General features: G+C 32.5%; 1 protein-coding gene across 1 annotated transcript; it reads left to right on the forward strand.

The window, feature by feature from the left end:
• Positions 1 to 4,696: 4,696 nt before the first annotated feature.
• Positions 4,697 to 13,291, forward strand: LOC110451933 (atrial natriuretic peptide receptor 1-like). Its single transcript, XM_021500165.1, has 7 exons — positions 4,697 to 4,795; positions 5,172 to 5,307; positions 6,453 to 6,583; positions 7,747 to 7,855; positions 8,266 to 8,347; positions 8,687 to 8,786; positions 13,067 to 13,291. The coding sequence occupies exons 1-7, from the start codon at positions 4,697 to 4,699 to the stop codon at positions 13,289 to 13,291; spliced, it is 882 nt and encodes a 293-aa protein (XP_021355840.1).
• The last annotated feature ends 8,510 nt before the right edge of the window (positions 13,292 to 21,801 follow it).

Consider the following 21,801-nt stretch of genomic DNA (forward strand, 5'->3'; position numbering starts at 1 on the left):
TACCATTGCGTTTCCATTATTTAATTTAGCAAGTTGATATTTGTTGTACAAATTTATAATGATTATGATTATAATGATATATTTAACAGATACGGAAATTATACAATATTGATATTTTATTATTCAAATTTCAGCTGAAGCCCGTTTGTTTATGATCTCTAGATGAGGATTGTTTTTAAATTTTAAGATAAGGGGCATTAAATAGAGATAACCTGAACTGCTTTTTGTGATCAAAATAAAAAGGAATTTAACTTCCAACTATTTAAAACAAAATACTATTTTTATCAATTGTGCAAACATTTATAGGTGTCTGATAAAACACTTGTAAGAGATTGAATGAAGGTGTTCTGCTTACAATCAAATTGATGAATTTAAAAAATCACATATGACGTCAAATTAGAAAGTGTGGCCTGTATTTTATTTCTTTTTGCTAATATCTAGCAAAAAGAAATAAAATATATAAAAACAAGCATACGGACATATTATTTCTTTGTGAAATAATGATACAATACAAATGAATAGCCCCAATGATTGAACTAATCTTAACAAATGACATTATTTTAACTAAAAAAAATTCTTAACTATAAAGTTAATATTATCTAATGATCTATCAAAATATCTTAAGTTATGATTCAATCTAAACAAGTGAAATACGAATATACCTTACACTGAGGAGATAACCTTAACAGCTGAGATAGTCCTAAGAAAGGAGATACTTTTAACTAACGGAATTGTCTTAACTCACGTAACTGACTTCACAATTGTGAAAACATTTACGACACAACTTTACATAATATAAAAATATTCGAGAAGTATTTGATTCACTCGCTGCAAAGGAGTTTCAACAGTTACGTTTGCATTACCATTCAGTTTCAAATGCAATTATATAATTCCCAATGTGTTTAACCATTCCGTGCGATATCTGTAGTGAACATTTATATTTTAGAATGCTATATCTGTGATTTTAGTTTGAGAAACATATAATAATCCATTCCCTTAACGATAACTGACGATTACCTCCTTAAACCCTTCTATTCGAGTGTTCAGGTAGAAAGTAGGAGCTCTGTTTACCCCTGCAACTTTGTTGCCCACATAGAAATTGGAAACTCCATGTTTTATGTTATTGATAACAAGCACTCGTTACCTCTAGTTCCTGAGTCCCTAATTATCGCCTGTTGTGTAGGTGTGAAAATTAGAGCTGAGTATAATATGATAAAATATTTCCCTGTGTGTTTGTTCTCCTTGCACTGTTCAAGGATCTCTATATAAATATTCTACCCTAGATTTATCTCTATATAAATAGTCTACCCTAGATTTATCTCTATATAAATATAGTCTACCTTAGATTTATCTCTATATAAATAGTCTACCTTAGATTTATCTCTATATAAATAGTCTACCCAAGATTTATCTCTATATAAATAGTCTACCCAAGATTTATCTCTATATAAATAGTCTACCCTAGATGTATATCTATATCAATAGTTTACCCTTGATTTATCTCTATATAAATAGTCTACCCTAGATGTATCTCTATATCAATAGTCTACCCAAGATGTATCTCTTTATAAATAGTCTACCCTAGATTTATCTCTATATAAATAGTCTACCTTAGATTTATCTCTATATAAATAGTCTATCCTAGATGTATCTCTATATCAATAGTCTACCCAAGATGTATCTCTTTATAAATAGTCTACCCTAGATTTATCTCTATATAAATAGTCTACCCTAGATGTATCTCTATATAAATAGTCTACCCTAGATGTATCTCTATATATATATAGTCTACCCAAGATTTATCTCTATATAAATAGTCTACCCTAGATTTATCTCTATATAAATAGTCTACCCTAAATTTATCTCTATATAAATAGTCTACCCTAGATTTATCTCAATATAAATAGTCTACCCTAGATTTATCTCTATATAAATAGTCTACCCTAGATTTATCTCTATATAAATAGTCTACCCTAGATTTATCTCTATATAAATAGTCTACCCTAGATTTATCTCTATATAAATAGTCTACCCTAGATTTATCTCTATATAAATAGTCTACCCTAGATTTATCTCTATATAAATAGTCTACCCTAGATTTATCTCTATATAAATAGTCTACCCTAGATTTATCTCTATATAAATAGTCTACCCTAGATTTATCTCTATATAAATAGTCTACCCTAGATGTATCTCTATATAAATAGTCTACCCTAGATTTATCTCAATATAAATAGTCTACCCTAGATGTATCTCTATATAAATAGTCTACCCAAGATTTATCTCTATATAAATAGTTTACCCTAGATTTATCTCTATATAAATAGTTTACCCTAGATTTATCTCTATATAAATAGTTTACCCTAGATTTATCTCTATATAAATTGTCTACCCAAGATTTATCTCTATACAGTATAAATAATTTACCCTAGATTTATCTCTATATAAATAGTTTACCTTATATTTATCTCTATATAAATAGTCTACCCAAGATTTATCTCTATACAGTATAAATAATTTACCCTAGATTTATCTCTATATAAATTGCCTACCCAAGATTTATCTCTATACAGTATAAATAGTTTACCCTAGATTTATCTCTATATAAATAGTTTACCTTATATTTATCTCTATATAAATAGTTTACCCTAGATTTATCTCTATATAAATAGTCTACCCTAAAATTTGTCTCTATATAAATTGTCTACCCTAGATTTATCTCTATATCAATAGTCTACCCTAGACTTATCGATATTGAGTTCGAACTACGGTTTTGTTAACACTTGGATATTCTCCTGTTTTATTGATTTTGTATGTGTACTATAAATGATTTAGGATTTTTGTTTTTAAAAAGAGTTTTTTTCATTCAAACTCTCATTTAAGATTGGTCATTTAATCATACTACAATTGTTTAGAGAATATTATTTTTGTATTCTCAAAACAATTCTTGAAGGTACTTACATTTAGGATTTCTGGGATTTGATTTATAATTATGATTAAGGTTGGATGAGAATGTTAATTATGTGGCTATATTAAGGCAGACGAGGCAACCCCATGATACCTGTACCAGGATAGAGTACTCACCTTGTAATATCATAATTCTTTATATATGATATTAGATAGTTTGTGTGGAATAAACGTGTCGTTGATTATTTATAGAACTGTTAGAGGAGAACTTGGCGATATTTCGAGAGATCGGAGATATAGCCTAGACGAATATTAGACGGACAATGGACCACGAATTACAGTGAGACGTTCGACAGGTTGACAATCTGCTTATCGCTGGCCTTAACAATACCCTATACGACCATCACCTGGACAACTGTTATAATTACATTGATTACCGCTAATTAGTTAGAAGCTGTCAAGCAGTCTGTGAGCGTGTACTTCGCGATTACATTTTTTTTTTAATTTGAATGTGGCGAATCAGTGTCATCTTCAACATGACTAAATCATATCATACTTACATCGAACCCTGTTTGTCAACCCTTTTCACTGTACACTATCAAATTATTGTTTAAGCAAGCAATGTTAACTACTACGTGATGTGCAGAACAGTCTGGTATTATTGATGTCACGTTCATCAGGGCTTTACTTCGTCATGGTCATTAGTGTTGTTTCCAGATGAAGAGTAGTTGATGGACGAAATTACCATACAGTCCATTAACATGATACATTGTTTGGTTTTCTGCAACGACAAACAACATTTAAGTAAGCGTTTAAGTTTTAGTATTTCTCATTTCTAAAAGTTTGTTTTTATGTACATGTACTGACAGGTTGACATTACAAGCTAACCAGCAGACACCGATGATGGCCTTAACCTTGAAGCTGGAATTTCGTGTAGAACGGTTAACATGGAACATTAGCTAAAGTTTGTTTGTTTGTTTGTTTATATTTAACGGCCCATCGACGGCTGTGGTCATTTAGGGCCATGGTGATTTATTTATTCACTTTACTTTTTTAACAAACATGTGAATAGCGAAGATAAAATCAGATAAAATGGTTCATTTTAAAAGTATTCGCATTGTATGTGTAGATAATTAAAAATAATAAAAGGGGGTTAAAATAATAAAAGAGATAACGAATAGATGATATGGAATATGCGATATATATATAACGTCAAAAAGGATAAGGTGGGTTAAAAGACATCAGAGTCTATAAAATAGACCGATGTCTTTCAAATAGTTAAATAATGCCTTCGAATCCACGGAACTGAAAAGTGTTTTCATATCCGGGACTCGGAAGTAGTTATCACGAATGTGTTTAAAATCGGAACATTCTATTAAAAAATGCTCCACTGTAAATGGAGTGTCACATGCGTGGCATGAAGGTATATCTTCTCGTTTTAAAAGGTACGAATGAGTAGGATATGTGTGCCCAGTGCGGAGCCGAGCGAGGACAACTTCCTCTCTACGATCTTTCCGACTGGGAATAGATGTTTTAAGTTTCGGTTGTATCTTAAAAAGTTTGTTGTTGGTCTCCATTAGCTAAAGAATAAACCATCTGTTGTACACAAAAGCTGTTATTATGTTTACTCTTTTACTACCTTTATTCCATCTTGTAGTGTAATCTGTCTCCCTTGTCACCATGACTCCTGTCTTGTTATCATGGTTGTCCTGATGACATTAACCTGATATTTTAATTCTTCTGTGTTTGTTCTGAACATGACATTGTGTTACAGCTAACTGTATCCGATATGGGCAGTGAGGAGGTGGAACAGTTTCGTAACAACGTCTCTATTAAAATGTCCGAACCTCCCTGGAACTACAATGCGACGCTCGCGTCTGACAAAAAAGTAAGTAGTCGACTCAGTTATATGTTAGCTCTAAAAAAATCATATCACTGATACATGCCAGCTGAATAATATATAATTTGAAATACAAAACCAATTTCCAAAGCGTCAGAATTATAACAGATAAAATATCACAAGCTGAAACGGTTTGACAAAGGGTTTTGTTCATATGCATATACATGTATGTATATATATGAATATATTATATATGCAATTATTTTACTATTTTGTATATTTTATTATTTTACTATAAAGAATGGTGTTTTAACAGGTTTCTGAATTAGATATCATCACCAATGCACTCTTTTAATAGATGACGTTACACGCCTGAAAACTGAATATATATAAACAGCATATTATATCAAACTTTTGTATTCAGGGGTCAGAATACTCCCCGTTTCTACATGACGTGGTGTACTTGTATATGCTGATACTGAACGAGACAGTAACAGAGGGCAGCGACCATAGGAACGGAACACTTGTCTTTAACAAAGCAAAGGGAAAGACGTTCAGAGGTACCGTGTAGTTGAAGTGTTCACAGAACTAAGTTAAACAGTAAACCATAGTCCTCTTGCGTCTTATTACATTGTTACAAATAGTTAAATGTTCTTCCATTTCCTTTTTACTGAAAAGTTTCCTATTCGTAGAGTTACAGAGTTACACTGTTTATGTGTATTATGTTGGAATATATAACGAGGGTGAGAAACTGTTGCGGCCTGAGTTGATTATTTGTTCAACATTTTCGAATCCTAAGTTATATATTCCACCGTTGTCACGTGATGCCCATGCGTTTTTAATCCACAACAAGCTGTGCGATTCAATCATTCCTGACTGTTGATAGTTGTCAATTTAGTGAATTTAACCTTGATATATTTGAGATGGATTTTATTATTTTCTGTCTTCGTTTGGTCGACAGACGATAAACAATGAACACTGGCGGTTACCTTTAAATCAGATGTCAATTAGATCAATCTAATCCACCGAACTATCGACATGACTCGTCAACAGATGAAATCAGCACCTGACACATTTAAAAATATGATTTCAAATTACCTTCGAGGGAACTTCAGATGAACATTCGAACAGTGAGCTTGAGGTTTTAATTATATCTAGAGGTTAAAATAGAAGTTTCTGTATCCGCTAGCAAATATTCAAACAAATACAGATATAAATGCGGATATCCTAATTCGACAAATGAACCAGTCCTGCGACTCGCTTGTTTCACAGCAGGGAGAGTTTTGAAAGAACGTTGGTCGGTTGGAAAATAATACACTCACGCGTATGGTATATCGTTGAATAATCCATGGTTATTTACCAATGAGGAAAGTGTCGTTACCTGGCAAACGTGGTAGCATTTTCAAATTTAGATTATCGCTAATTAGTTTCCTTGTCCATACAACGTTTTATACATATTTGAACCGGTTGGCAGTCATTATGATTCCTTTCAAAGGATGTCACTACCCAGTCATGCAATTCTATTGGTATGACCATCATTTTTATCCATGCTTATTTTTATTATCTCTATATGTGTCTAGGAGCATGTAGCAAATTGTTCCAAGACAATTATCAATTAGCATGTTACTGTCAGGTTCCATAAACCCACATCTGCGTTACACCAGTGAACGTTGACGTATATAAATCTGTGATTTATGACATACAGGTATCACCGGCAACGTCCAGGTAGATTCTAATGGAGACAGAGAACCAGATTACTGGATCTGGGATATGACCGACTCCGGATCTCGGTTTGAAGTGGTCCTGGAAGCCCAGATGACCAGCTCGGAGACACAGGTAGCATTTAGGGTTTACATACATCCTCACCCTTTCTTTTATGTTTCTATCGATACTTGCCACATAAGTTTTAGAGATACAACATAATTCCCTATTTCAGTTTCAAGTGTATATTTGAAACAACAATGATGACCCCACTACCAACTTTGTGACTGCTTTCAATGTTTTCACGGTCGTCATAAGGAAAGGCCAAGGCGGCCGGGGTTCTATTATCCGATCGGACGTGAATAGGTATGGGGCCACCTGCCCGATCACGTGGGTGTTTTCCTGTGAACTCCGGTTTCCTCCCGCACAAAGACCCCTCGCGCGCTAATATCCGGGCTAACAAGAGTGATTAATATAAGTTAAAATAACTTGTTATAAGTTAATATATATAAGGAAAAAGTTTGAGATATTCTCGGTAACCAACACACGCCCGACGAGAGATTGGAGTTTATTATCAGCGCACGAATTGGTGCTTGAAAACCATTCTCTTTTGGCTCACCTGTGCAGTTTTACCTTCGATTTCTTTGGGGATAAATTATGTCTTTCTATTTGTTCTGAAGACTTCTTGTTTCCTGTCGTAGTGGGGTTTTTGCGTAGACCTTTAATTACGATTACGTAATAACAATGATATTGTTGTATAGGCTGTCCTTATGGCTAGGTCAAGGTCAAAGCAAGTCGGTAGTATACTAAGGTGGTTGATATCGTATCCCATATAGACACATGTATATACCCCTATTCCCCTAAGGTTACGGTCACATCGCGAGGTTAAAAGGCAAATCGCTTCGATGTTTTTTGCGATAACTTATGAACCGTTAAGTATAATTAGATGACTCATTATAGATATGTATAATAACCAGTCGGTGTGGCTTGTACCCAACAAATACCCGAACTTTGTCTGTCACTTTGTAGCTTTGTTTATCATATATTATTGCATGTAACTTAATCATACTTACCACAAAAGTCAAAACGGCAAATATTGTGGTTCAATTGCAGTGTCACCTAGGTACCATATGTCTCATTATCTTCAAGGTGAATAACTCAGATAAAACAAAGACGTTCATTTTATAAGGAGGTCCAATTAAAATTGTGCGTTGGCAAATGTTGATTTACAGTACCCTACAAATAACCATTATTGTTTGTTTTATTATTGATATGTATGAGATATTGTTCCGTCATAGAAGATCCGTGTAGTGAAGACGATACAATGGAGAACAGAGGACGGCCAGCCTCCGACTGACAGTCCAAAGTGTGGGTTCTTTGGAGAATTGTGTCCAACGGTAACGAGAGGTAGAGGATCTGATTTTAACAGTTTTTGTATCATATCTTCATAACAATAAATCTCCGTTCAGAATAACAATGTATGGTCATTGAAGTGTCTTTCCTTTTCTAAGATGTGCTCTTTATATAGCTTTGGGTATTACTGGAGGTAAACCGTTCATGTTACATTCATGAACCATATGATATATATATATGGGTTTTTTATCACATGGCTATCGTGTAATTGTCCGAATACACTTATGTAGAATATTTGGTTATGAACTTATGTCATATAACAGTGTTGTTGTCATAAAGGTATGAATGCCATAACAACTACAGATTATGTTATTAATTTAAAACACTAGACATAGAGCATAGGGGATTATTTCACCAAAGTTTTGTTTTGTTAACTGATACTTAAAACATCTTTTTCCCACAAGGTTCCTTAACCTACATCATCGCTGGTGTGGTTGTGGTTCTGGTAGCAGTAGTTGGATTAGGAGTGGGACTATTCATGTACAGGTAAAAGTCAAAAGATGAAATTTCAAGTATTTGTAGTATACAATAAATTATACATCAATTAAAATGGATGTGGGGGAACTATCAACATTCTAAATAGTGATATAATTCGCTTAATTTTTGATATATCAAGTTGGGAACCCCATTATCTCTCGAGTTCAGTTTTCTGATATTGCAAAAAAAATGAATAAAATATGCTCCTATTCACAGTATGATTTTAAAATCAATACATTTATTTAGTATTAAGTAGTATTTCACTCGAAATAGATTATCGCTGTGATTTTTTCATTGTTGTAAAATAATATAGTATCGAATGTGTCTTATTTTCCCACATTTTTGCAGACGGGCACGATACGAAAGACAGCTTGAACTACAACTTTGGAAAGTAGAATATGAGGATATCAAAGTAACCAAGTCCCGAGCATTTGGAAGCATCAGCCAGGTAAGCCTAAGTATACATTTGTGGAACAACTACAACTTAAAGAATTGATTCTTTATGTGGGATTTCATGATGGTTTCCTTTAATTTGCTGTTTCTGCCGTTACGGTATAGTTGAGCTGTGGTTTCTCCGTATTCACCCTGTTGAGAATGGTTTACCGTTTAACTTAGACAAGAGATCAGGAATATTTTGATTAATGATTCAGTTAATGTGCATACTGATCCGATCCCTCACATAAATGGACATTTTCTCAAGTGATATGCGGTTGACACATTTCAGCAATATTACAGTGCTTGTTTAGAATTCTCTGATAAGGTGTTTGCTACAGATTAAAAACCGAAGACAAAGCTGTAACACCTACCTGCAATATCCTATTGATTAAGAACTTTAAATGAACAAGCTACCACCAAGGGAAATGGATGAAATATATCCTTTTTTTATTATTTCTTAATGAATTATCGCCAATATTTGAAGAAAAATAAAAACATAAGATATGCTTTTTGTTTGTTCCGAGTAAGGTAATGAGTAATTGAGAAGACATTTTTTATCAGAGACCAGATCCATATACATATAGTTAGCACTACTTTCTATATTTTTTCTAAAATCATTAAAAAGGACAAGAAAACACCAGTTGATAACACTTAAAATGCACAAATAAGTCGACAAAGAGGTTCTTTGTTTTCATGGCATACGTTTTGTTGATTTTCCCTTTTCAAACACCAATCCAAATATCTTAATTTTATCTATTTATTCTACTTAAATAGCATCGTGAAATTTCTGCAAGATTAATTTCCCAGCTTAATTTTTTTTTCAACAGTATTTATCTAGAAGGTCGTAAACCATTTTTATATTGTATTAACCGTTGCAGTTATAAAATGGAGGCAAAGACAAATAATCATTTTAGAATGAACATCCAAAACTAACTGTTAATCTATTACTTGGTTTTCTATTTCTAATGGTAGCTTATGAAACGTCCCGAGAGCAATTGACAGTACATGTCATTGGCCGATTATATGAGACAATCCAATAAGCGTCTGCCGAGGTTTGAGCATAGAGAAGGGCAAATTGCTGCTTATAGTGTGCTACTGCAGTACAGTATTCAGTTATGAAGCTAGAATGTAATCGAATTTCACAACACAGCAAAGACGTTAACCAAATGTCGCTAAACAATATTTGTGTCCTGTAACTCAGTGTTGGAGTATATGTCTGCAGATACCTGTAGGTCTACAGAGTTGATTTGGAGTTGATATGTTTCATTGTCCACTGTTTCGTTTTTAAGTAAGCAATGGCCCAGTGAGGAGGCCTTGTTTTTACGAATCTTTGCGTTGACAGTTTCCTTAACTCATTCGAACTAAAACGTGATCAATCTTCTATAAAGTTCAAATATTGCAATAGCTAGCAGAACGTGTACTTTTCGACGTCCTTTATCTATGGTTTTAAGCAAAAGGGCTCACCCAATGTCGTTATAACCGCTGGTAAACCTTTGATTGTTTAAATAGAAACCTTGTAAAATATTGCGTACTGTAACCTTTGTGATTGAGGTTTGCTTAACGTGAATGCTACCTTATACATCAAACCTATTATGGGTGTTCGAATTAAGGGTATATGTGATATTTGGTCTTATTCTTCTTGTGTTTGTTTTGAAGGTTTTCCACGTAAAGCTTTTCCTTGTTCATATTTTTCCATTTTGTTTTTCGATTTCGAATATCGATTTGTTGACACATATCACGTCAAATGCCTTTACAAAGAAAACAGAATTCAGCATTTATGATGATGAATAATTTCATCCTGTACTGCAAAAAATAAAGAACTCTAAATAAAATGACCACTATTTTTGTAGTTGATGATAATGTATCGCCATTTGCACGTTAATTTTCGATGTCCAATATCCTACAACATATGTTTAAAGATGCAAAATCAAATGACAGTAAAAGGTGAAATCGAGCTTAAAAGTCATGTAGTTTAATAACAAATTCTTGATGTTCATACACATAATAGGGCAGCTCCATAAACTATGCAATGTACGAAACGATTTTTTTGTTAAATTCACTAACAAAATTACAAAAGGTATTTGTTATCTCACAAATATGGTCATTGTGTAGTTCATACAATAATCAATCTAGCCAATTTACACATTTGCTGTTGCAACTATGAAATATGGTTATATATACGTAATTTGTGAGATAGCATATGACCTTCACTTGTACAGAAATCAGTTATAATGAATGTATGAGAAGACATACGCCATTAACGCTTACACGAATCACAGTTATAATGTGTAAGATAGCATAAGTCCTCCACTTGACAGAAATAAAAGTTATAATGAATGTATGAGAAGACATACGCCATTAACCCTTACACAAATCACAGTTATAATACATGTATGAGAAGACATATGCCATTAACCCTTACAAGAATCACAGTTATAATGGGTAAGATATCATATGTCCTTCACTTGAACAGAAATCAGTTATAATGAATGTATGAGAAGTCATACGCCATTAACCCTTACACGAATCACATTTATAATGAATGTATGAGAAGACATTAACCCTTACACGAATCACAGTTATAATAAATGTATGAGAAGACATACGCCATTAATGCTTACACGAATCACAGTTATAATGTGTAAGATATCATATGTCCTTCACTTGAACAGAAATCAGTTATAATGAATGTATGAGAAGTCATACGCCATTAACCCTTACACGAATCACAGTTATAATAAATGTATGAGAAGACATTAACCCTTAGACGAATCACAGTTATAATGTGTAAGATAGCATAAGTCCTCCCCTTGACAGAAATAAAAGTTATAATGAACGTATGCGAAGACATACGCCATTAACCCTTCCACGAATCACAGTTATAATGAATGTATCAGAAGACATACGCCATAAACCCTTACAAGAATCACAGTTATAATGGGTAAGATATCATATGTCCTTCACTTGAACAGAAATCAGTTATAATGAATGTATGAGAAGACATTAACCCTTACACGAATCACAGTTATAATGTGTAAGATAGCATATCTCCTTCACTTGAACAAAAATCTCAGTTATAATAAATGTATGAGAAGACATTAACCCTTAGACGAATCACAGTTATAATGTGTAAGATAGCATATGTCCTTCACTTGAACAAAAATCACAGTTATAATAAATGTATGAGAAGACATTAACCCTTAGACGAATCACAGTTATAATGTGTAAGATATCATATGTCCTTCACTTGAACAGAAATCAGTTATAATGAATGTATGAGAAGTCATACGCCATTAACCCTTACACGAATCACATTTATAATGAATGTATGAGAAGACATTAACCCTTACACGAATCACAGTTATAATGTGGAAGACAGCATATGCACTCAACTCTTACACTAATCAAAGGAAATATTGTCAGGACGCATATTTAGTAAATCCTAATTAACGAGACACCAGTATATTACAGAATGATTTTCTTCAGAGTGGCCGTACTATCTTATTACAGAACTCCAAATTCAACAACGGAAAGGGCCGATTATATAATTATATAATATTAGATTTCATTAATATGAAATATAATAATAGTTCTCTGTGTTTGGATCATTAACCACGTCATACAAAGTTAAAACTAGGATAATCATTGTTTACAATTCATCTTAATGTAATATAAAATTGCCGGCTCCGTCCCATTATTATATTTTGGGTTCTGCAATAACATAGCCGGATAGTCCTGTATCCAAACGAGAATACTATTTAACTAAATCAATGATTACAGATTAAAGTGATGTTTATGATATCTTTGATAGAAAAGTAAATTGGTATTTATATAAAAAAAGCAAATATTTTTGTCTGCGTTTTTATGATATCTTTGCGGTTATTTAAATGTTTCTGGTTTCTCTTCTTTTGTTTGAATCTCATGGAATCCTCTTATTTTTGCGTCTCCTGAGTCACTTTTCTTTGTTTTGGTATTATCTAGGTTCCGTTTGCTATATTTTCGGATCGAATGAAGGTTTTGACGTTGTCTTTAAGCAGTTGTGTGACGATGATCTAGTTTACCTCACCTTTTCAACCGAACTTAATCCAACATTGTTGATAACTTTTATATAGAAGTAAATATTTTCCCCATTCGTTGTACATCAATGTAACTAGAAAGTGATGCTACATTACAAAATTGATGGATCAACCATTGTCATGTATGTATATATAATCAAGCTAAATGATGGGACCCTGTTTATGTTTTCTTTTGTGTACCTGTTATTGAATCGTTTGGTTTTGATTTCTTTTCCAGCTCAGCCTGAATACAATAGCGTCGATAAACGTGTCCAGTGGTCGCCTCTCTGATAATTCCGCTGGTGGTGACCAGCAGGTTTTCTGTAAGATCGGGATGTACAAACATACAGTTGTTACTATCCGGTCTCTGTCACACAAGAAGGCCACCAGCCTCGAACGCCAGGATCTGAAGGACCTGAAAGCTGTAAGAACTCTTCCGAAAAACTTAATCGCAAAGGTTTAGGAACATGCGCTATTAGAAATGTAAACTGTTAGGCATGCTTAATATTAAACATATTGTTCTAAATCATCGTTTTCATTAGCCGTTATAATTATTCAGTACTGTAAACATCGACTATTTCTTTCGTCACTAAATGATTTGAGTAACAGTTGCCAGTATGTCCTGTTATATAATAGGTTACGTATGGATGGGGGCAGTCATGTTTCTATGGACGGTAACATATTGTTTGTATGGATTGATATTGATAATCTATCTTTTTCTGCTATTGCTGTGATTTTTCCATCCTGTGTGTTTTTTTTAATTCTGGGTGATTTTGAGGCATCTATACAATGCTGAAGTTATATAAATTATAAATTCGTTCAAAGTTTTTTAGTTATATTAACGGCGAGTCTGACTCTCATTTATGAACTGTATCTCTTCACGTGTCTTAACATCGACACATCTTCATTACGGGAAAATACCTTCTAAGTGTCAAGACGTACTCTCTGTCTACTCCACTAACTGAAAGGTGACAGAGGACAGCAACAATAATTACAAACAATATCCTATTGAGATGATGGAAAATACGTGTTTGCAGTCGCATGACGTCGGGAATACACTGAATAATGAATAGCAAGGCTAAAGTTACTCTGCCTATAAAACAGCACAAGCATTTTTTGAACTAATGGAGTTCATTAATCAATCAATGTACATCCTCGAAATGATACGTGCTGTTGCTGATCTGAATTGTGGAAAATTTGAATTACATGGTGGACTAGTATTGGAATAAAAACATAAGCTATATATAAGCAGTTTGAAACAAATAATTTTATAAATGTTTAATAACAATGTTGAAAGGGAGAATTAACTTTATCATCTTAAATAAAGTGATAGGTTGACATTATTCAATTTAGGGAAACAAAGTACAGTATTAACGGACAACTTTAGCGAGATAGCAGATTACAGATTACAGAAAAAAAAACTAGATTTAGTTTTGTTGTTCATATAAATATAGATATCCAATGGAATTAACTTTCTTCACAATTAGAAACAGGACTTTGAAGAATCGTATACTTTGGTGGTTTTTTTGTGAGTCAGTCTGTTTTGTATTATATTGAACACAAAGAAAACGCATCTTTTTTCTTGACACCCAAAAATAGTTTTGAGGGTTTATGTATAGACTAATTAATTCTAGCTTCGATGGGAATTATCTAAAGAACAATGCTTAAGTAGTTTATAAATGTTAAAGCGGCAGAACTATTAACTGATATTTATAGTCGTAGTATAAGTATACTATAGGACATCAAGCAAGTCGAGTCCTCTCCGCGTGACACCCATGTGATTGATGGTGAGCTAGACAATCGAGCTCCCGGACCAAAGATAATGGATATGTACGTCGTTGACACATCAGTATGGTCAGCCAAAACGAAACTACTTAAAAAAGCGTCAGACAAAGTACATAACATTCTTTGTATCGGTGCCATTACTCCGCTCGCTAAGCGTATACATTCCCTCGTGAATTCGAAATCGTGTAATGTCAGAACAATAACAGCATATACAAAAGTACAAACGTTTGAGACCATTACTAATGTGATGAGCTATATAATGAAGTTTATATACTGGCTTGGGAAAGCAGCAAGTAGAACCACCGATAAAACTGTCTTTGTGAGCACTCTTGTGAAGTTCCTGAATTAAATACAAACAAGGCAGGTCCTTATCCTTATCATTATCTGTTATTTGGTACACTGTATTACAATACCGTAATAAACTACGATGAAGTATTTCGTCATTCGCAACATTGGAAAACATTGCAAACAAAGACCAGATTGTATGATACTTTGTCGACATAACAAAGTAATAATCATGCAGATATTTGAGTGTGGTTTTGCAGAGATCAAGAAACACAGACCTCAATAATAATGAGCAGATGATCTAGAAGAGTCTCTAGGAACATGTATATACAATCGAAGTGATACATTGCTGATAAAAATAACAACACATCGCCGATACAGCTGAAACAGTTAAATTCAAGCTAAATGTAAATCCAAATCAGCATGTTCTCGTTTTGCATACCCATCAATTTCAAGATCTACAAAAAAAAATCCTTTCATTCCATGAGGGACTCGGAATATCTTAAACGATTTAACAGTGGACAATTTGAAGTTTGAACTACCACTAAGCAAGATTAAGCCCATCGGTAATGTTTTAACAATACAATTTATTCCGGATAGCCGAAAATTCAATATTCAATATATACGTAGATTATCCACTTCTATGATATATCATACATACAGATTTATAAACCTTTCCAATATATGATACAGTTAGATTTTAATACTTAATTATGTATAATAAAATAAGAATATGCATTTCTGTAAATACAGATTACAGATGTAGATGCATTTGCCTTTATATCATAATACGATCATTAAAGGGTGGTATATTAACAACATCAGCCATTGTCTCAGGAGGGTTGACTTTTACATTTACTCGATATCTATATATATATATTAACCATAAAGTTTTCTTTACATGTCGAGTTAAATTTAGAATACCGAAAATTTCCATGAGGGGACTTCTTATCAACTCTGGACTCCTTCACCTGTTTTTGATGTTAGAGATGTTAATGAAGCACAAATCATTACAAACAGGAATTTTAATATAAACCTTTTTGAATTATACAAAATGACATAGCTTGATAATTGATATATTATAAAAGTTTAAAGAGCTTACCTAGATTGTATTTTTGTCTAATACTTTTTTTCTAAGCTATGTCGCACTTTGTTTTGGAAAAACATATTTTTTAACACAATTTATATAGTTTGACATATAAATGTATTATTTGACATATAAACGTTTTATTTCATAAAAAAAATGGTCGATTCATCACTACTAGTATTTGAATAATTTGACAAAAACCGAATTTAGTATTAAAAATATAAAATTATTGTAAGTATTTGATAAAAACATCCTTTCATGTTAGTTAGATGAATTCCTTAGATTTTGGTTACTCATATAACGATTACAAATTAGGTCACTCTTTCTTATAAACTTGCCTATTTCTACTTTAGAATAACGTTATAATTAGTGTACCCTCCAATACATCGACTTTCCTTCATCATCATTAAAAGCCGACTCATTTGTAATGTTTGTAATTAACAGAATTATCTTATGATAAATCTTTGTGCTGACTTTGTGCTCGTGTCTTTGCGTGAAAGCTTTACATTGACTTTATGTCACTGACCTTCTTTTTTAATGCTGTAGTTTACTACTGAAAAGTCGTTTGATGTAAAGCAATCTCTTAACAGGCTTTCTCTGTCAGCAGCATTGATTAGCTGTGTAGGAAGTAGCATCTAAACAGTCTCGTCAGATATCATTAGGCTCTGTAGATTAGTAGATAGAAAACCTTAAACGATTACGGATACTCTTATATACATCTTCTGGTCGTACATGGTTTAGATAATAGAAATATAAAGGTATTGCCCGTAATATTAATCATAAAAAAATATCAAATCACAATCTATTGAAAATGATTCATGGCCTGACACAAATTTGACTCTTTCAGCCCGTCCGTATAGGGACAGTCACCACTCTGCGCTGATTCACCATCATAAGAAACTCAGAGTTGTCAACAAGGGATAAGGTAGCAATTTCAGCAGCAAATATATCGGACCACTGTTCTTCAGATATAAAGTTCTCCAATTATTTCTTAGTTATTCTAAATCGATTGATCTCCATCGCTCTATATCTCCATAAAAGCCTTATGATTGTACAGCTGGACACGTAGTAACAGGCGATCCAGATACTATCTATAATGCAATGTTATGGGTGCATGTCATGAAGGCCCAAACTATCGGTAGAATCTGTGTTAATGGTTCTTGAGGAAAACTACTCACGACTATGCCGGACATGATAAAAGCCAAAATGTAAATTATTAAGCGATACGAGAGGTTGCTGAATTGGAGTAATATTCAGCTTGAAATTTAAGTTTAAAAAACACGCGCTATATATATTTCTATATTCTACTTTGTTCATTTCCATCATTCATACCAAACTGAGGGAACGTAATGTTCCTATGCTTAAATCTTTCTTTCCAAGAAAATCAAATGGCACAATAGATATATGGTTGTTCAGTAATTTTCAGCATATTTTGTGAAAAGAACGATCAAGCCAAACATGTCAATTCATTCCTGGTAGACAATAACTGTTTTGTGCCCGATGGCAAAATACTACGGCCCGACTTTGATTTTACACACAGCTTAAGAGTTGTTAAGGACATGTAACAAATCTCACATGTCTTACGAGTCCTTCAGTTCAGTTATAGACATATCGACGAGTGTGTTTATTACATTGTAAATAAGAAGAATTTTTAGACCACTTAATCGTACATGATTGTTCCTACAGACGCCAACATCAACGATCTGCTAAAAGGTGAATGATAAGCGTGACAAAACTGATTTACCGATCGTCTTAAACCAATATTATCCAACGTATTTTCGTTGAGTAATTAACAGACCAAGTCTCGTGGAATGCAAAATTAATTGACTTTATTCAAAATTAATCCATATTCACTTTATCCTCAAAATCGGCATCAACATCGATCTATATTGACCTCCAGCATTAAGCTTTTGATTTCAGTTGCTTTTCATTGTCTATTTGGTCAACAAAAGGAACCTCTGAAGTAAAATCCAACAGATTATTGTATATTTACATACATTTAACAAAAATATACATAACCTGATTACTTAACAGTATACTGTTTGTATACCTAACCTGATTACTTAACAGCATACTGTCTGAATACATAACCTGATTACTTAACAGAATACTGTTTGTATACATAACCTGATTACCTAACAGTCTACTGTTTGTATACATAACCTGATTACTTCACAGCATACTGTTTGTATACATAACCTGATTACCTAACAGTCTACTGTTTGTATACATAACCTGATTACTTAGCAGCATACTGTTTGTATACATAACCTGACTACTTAACAGTATACTGTTTGTATACATAACATGATTACTTAACAGTATACTGTTTGTATGCCTAACCTGATTTCTTAACAGCATACTGTGTGTATACATAACCTGATTACTTAACAGGATACTGTTTGTATACATAACCTGATTACTCAACAGCATACTGTTTGTATACATAACCAGATTACTTAACAGCATACTGTTTGTATACCTAACCTGATTACTTAACAGTATACTGTTCGTATACATAACCTGATTACTTAACAGCATACTTTTTGTATACATAACCTGATTACTTAACAGCGTACTGTTTGTATACATAACCTGATTACTTCACAGCATACTGTTTGTATACATAACCTGATAACTTAACAGTATACTGTTTGTATACATAACATGATTACTTACCAGCATACTGTTTGTATACATAACCTGGTTACTTAACAGAATACTGTTTGTTTACATAACCTGATTACTTAACATCATACTGTTTGTATACATAACCTTATTACTTAACAGAATACTGTTTGTTTACATAACCTGATTACTTAACAGCATACTGTTTGTATACATAACCTGATTACTTAACAGTATACTGTTTGTATACATAACCTGATTACTTAACAGCATACTATTTGTTAACATAACCTGATTACTTAACAGTATACTGTTTGTATACATAACCTGATTACTTAACAGCATACTGTTTGTTTACATAACCCGATTACTTAACAGCATACTGTTTGTTTACATAACCTGATTAATTAACAGTATACTGTTTGTATACATAACCTGATTACTTAACAGCAGACTGTTTGTTTACATAACCCGATTACTTAACAGCATACTGTTTGTTTACATAACCTGTTTAATTAACAGTATACTGTTTGTATACATAACCTGATAACTTAACAGTATACTGTATGTATACATAACCTGATTACTTCACAGTATACTGTTTGTATACATAACCTGATTCCTTAACAGTATACTGTGTGTATACATAACCTGATTACTTAACAGTATACTGTTTGTATACATAACATGCTTACTTAACAGTATACTGTTGTATAAATAACCTGATTGCTTAACAGCATACTGTTTGTATACATAACCTGGTTACTCATCAGCATACTGTTTGTATACATAACCTGATTATTTAACAGTATACTGTGTGTATACATAACCTGATTATTTAACAGTATACTGTGTGTATACATAACCTGATTATTTAACAGTATACTGTTTGTATACATAACCTGATAACTTAACATTATACTGTTGCATAAATAACCTGATTACTTAACAGCATACTGTTTGTATACCTAACCTGATTACTTAACAGCATACTGTGTGTATACATAACCTGATTACTTAACAGCATACTATTTGTTAACATAACCTGATTACTTAACAGTATCCTGTTTGTATACATAACATGATTACTTAACAGTATACTGTTTGTATACATAAACTGATAACTTAACATTATACTGTTGTATAAATAACCTGATTACTTAACAGCATACTGTCTGTATACATAACCTGATTACTTAACAGTATACTGTTTGTATACCTAACCTGATTACTTAACAGCATACTGTTTGTTTACATAACCTGATTAATTAACAGTATACTGTTTCTATACATAACCTGATTACTTAACAGCATACTATTTGTTAACATAACCTGATTACTTAACAGTATCCTGTTTGTATACATAACCTGATTACTTAACAACATACTGTTTGTATACCTAACCTGATTACTTAACAGTATACTGTGTGTATACATAACCTGATTACTTCACAGTATACTGTTTGTATACATAACCTGATTAGTATACTGTGTGTATACATAACCTGATTATTTAACAGTATACTGTTTGTATACATAACCTGATTAATTAACAGTATACTGTTTCTATACATAACCTGATTACTTAACAGCATACTTTGTATACATAACCTGATTACTTAACAGCAGACTGTTTGTTTACATAACCCGATTACTTAACAGCATACTGTTTGTTTACATAACCTGATTAATTAACAGTATACTGTTTCTATACATAACCTGATTACTTAACAGCATACTTTGTATACATAACCTGATTACTTAACAGCACACCGTTTGTATACATAACCTGATTACTTAACAGCATACTTTGTATACATAACCTGATTACTTAACAGCATACTATTTGTTAACATAACCTGATTACTTAACAGTATCCTGTTTGTATACATAACCTGATTACTTAACAACATACTGTTTGTATACCTAACCTGATTACTTAACAGTATACTGTGTGTATACATAACATGATTACTTAACAGTATACTGTTTGTATACCTAACCTGATTACTTAACAGTATACTGTGTGTATACATAACATGATTACTTAACAGTATACTGTTTGTATACATAACCTGATAACTTAACATTAGACTGTTGTATAAATAACCTGATTACTTAACAGCATACTGTCTGTATACATAACCTGATTACTTAACAGTATACTGTGTGTATACATAACCTGATTATTTAACAGTATACTGTTTGTATACATAACCTGATAACTTAACATTAGACTGTTGTATAAATAACCTGATTACTTAACAGCATACTGTTTGTTTACATAACCCGATTACTTAACAGCATACTGTTTGTTTACATAACCTGTTTAATTAACAGTATACTGTTTGTATACATAACCTGATAACTTAACAGTATACTGTATGTATACATAACCTGATTACTTCACAGTATACTGTTTGTATACATAACCTGATTATTTAACAGTATACTGTTTGTATACATAACCTGATTCCTTAACAGTATACTGTGTGTATACATAACCTGATTACTTAACAGTATACTGTTTGTATACATAAACTGATAACTTAACATTATACTGTTGTATAAATAACCTTATTACTTAACAGCATACTGTTTGAATACATAACACCTGATTACTTCACAGTATACTGTTTGTATACATAACCTGATTAGTATACTGTGTGTATACATAACCTGATTATTTAACAGTATACTGTTTGTATACATAACCTGATAACTTAACATTATACTGTTGTATAAATAACCTGATTACTTAACAGCATACTGTTTGAATACATAACCTGATAACTTAACAGTATACTGTTTGTATACATAACCTGATTACTTAACAGTATACTGTTTGTATACATAACCTGATTACTTAACAGCATACTGTTTGTATACATAACCTGATTACTTAACAGTAACCTGTTTGTATACATAACCTGATTACTTAACAGTAACCTGATTATTTAACAGTATACTGTTTGTATAAATAACCTGATTACTTAACAGTATACTGTTTGTATACATAACCTGATTACTTAACAGCATACTGTTTGTATACATAACCTGATTACTTAACAGCATACTGTTTGTATACATAACCTGATAACTTAACAGTAAACTGTTTGTATACATAACCTGATTACTTCACAGCATACTGTTTGTATACATAACCTGATTACTTAACAGCATACTGT

Source organism: Mizuhopecten yessoensis, unplaced genomic scaffold (assembly GCF_002113885.1).
Source record: "Mizuhopecten yessoensis strain PY_sf001 unplaced genomic scaffold, ASM211388v2 scaffold6307, whole genome shotgun sequence".
Classification (NCBI taxonomy): domain Eukaryota; kingdom Metazoa; phylum Mollusca; class Bivalvia; order Pectinida; family Pectinidae; genus Mizuhopecten; species Mizuhopecten yessoensis.

Bases quoted from the DNA above. Each gene is read 5' to 3' on its own strand.
- LOC110451933 (XM_021500165.1), top strand. From the start codon at position 4,697: ATGGGCAGTGAGGAGGTGGAACAGTTTCGTAACAACGTCTCTATTAAA. The intron at 6,584-7,746 runs GTAGCATTTAGG...GTTCCGTCATAG, and splicing joins TGACCAGCTCGGAGACACAG to AAGATCCGTGTAGTGAAGAC. The intron at 8,787-13,066 runs GTAAGCCTAAGT...TTTCTTTTCCAG, and splicing joins CATTTGGAAGCATCAGCCAG to CTCAGCCTGAATACAATAGC.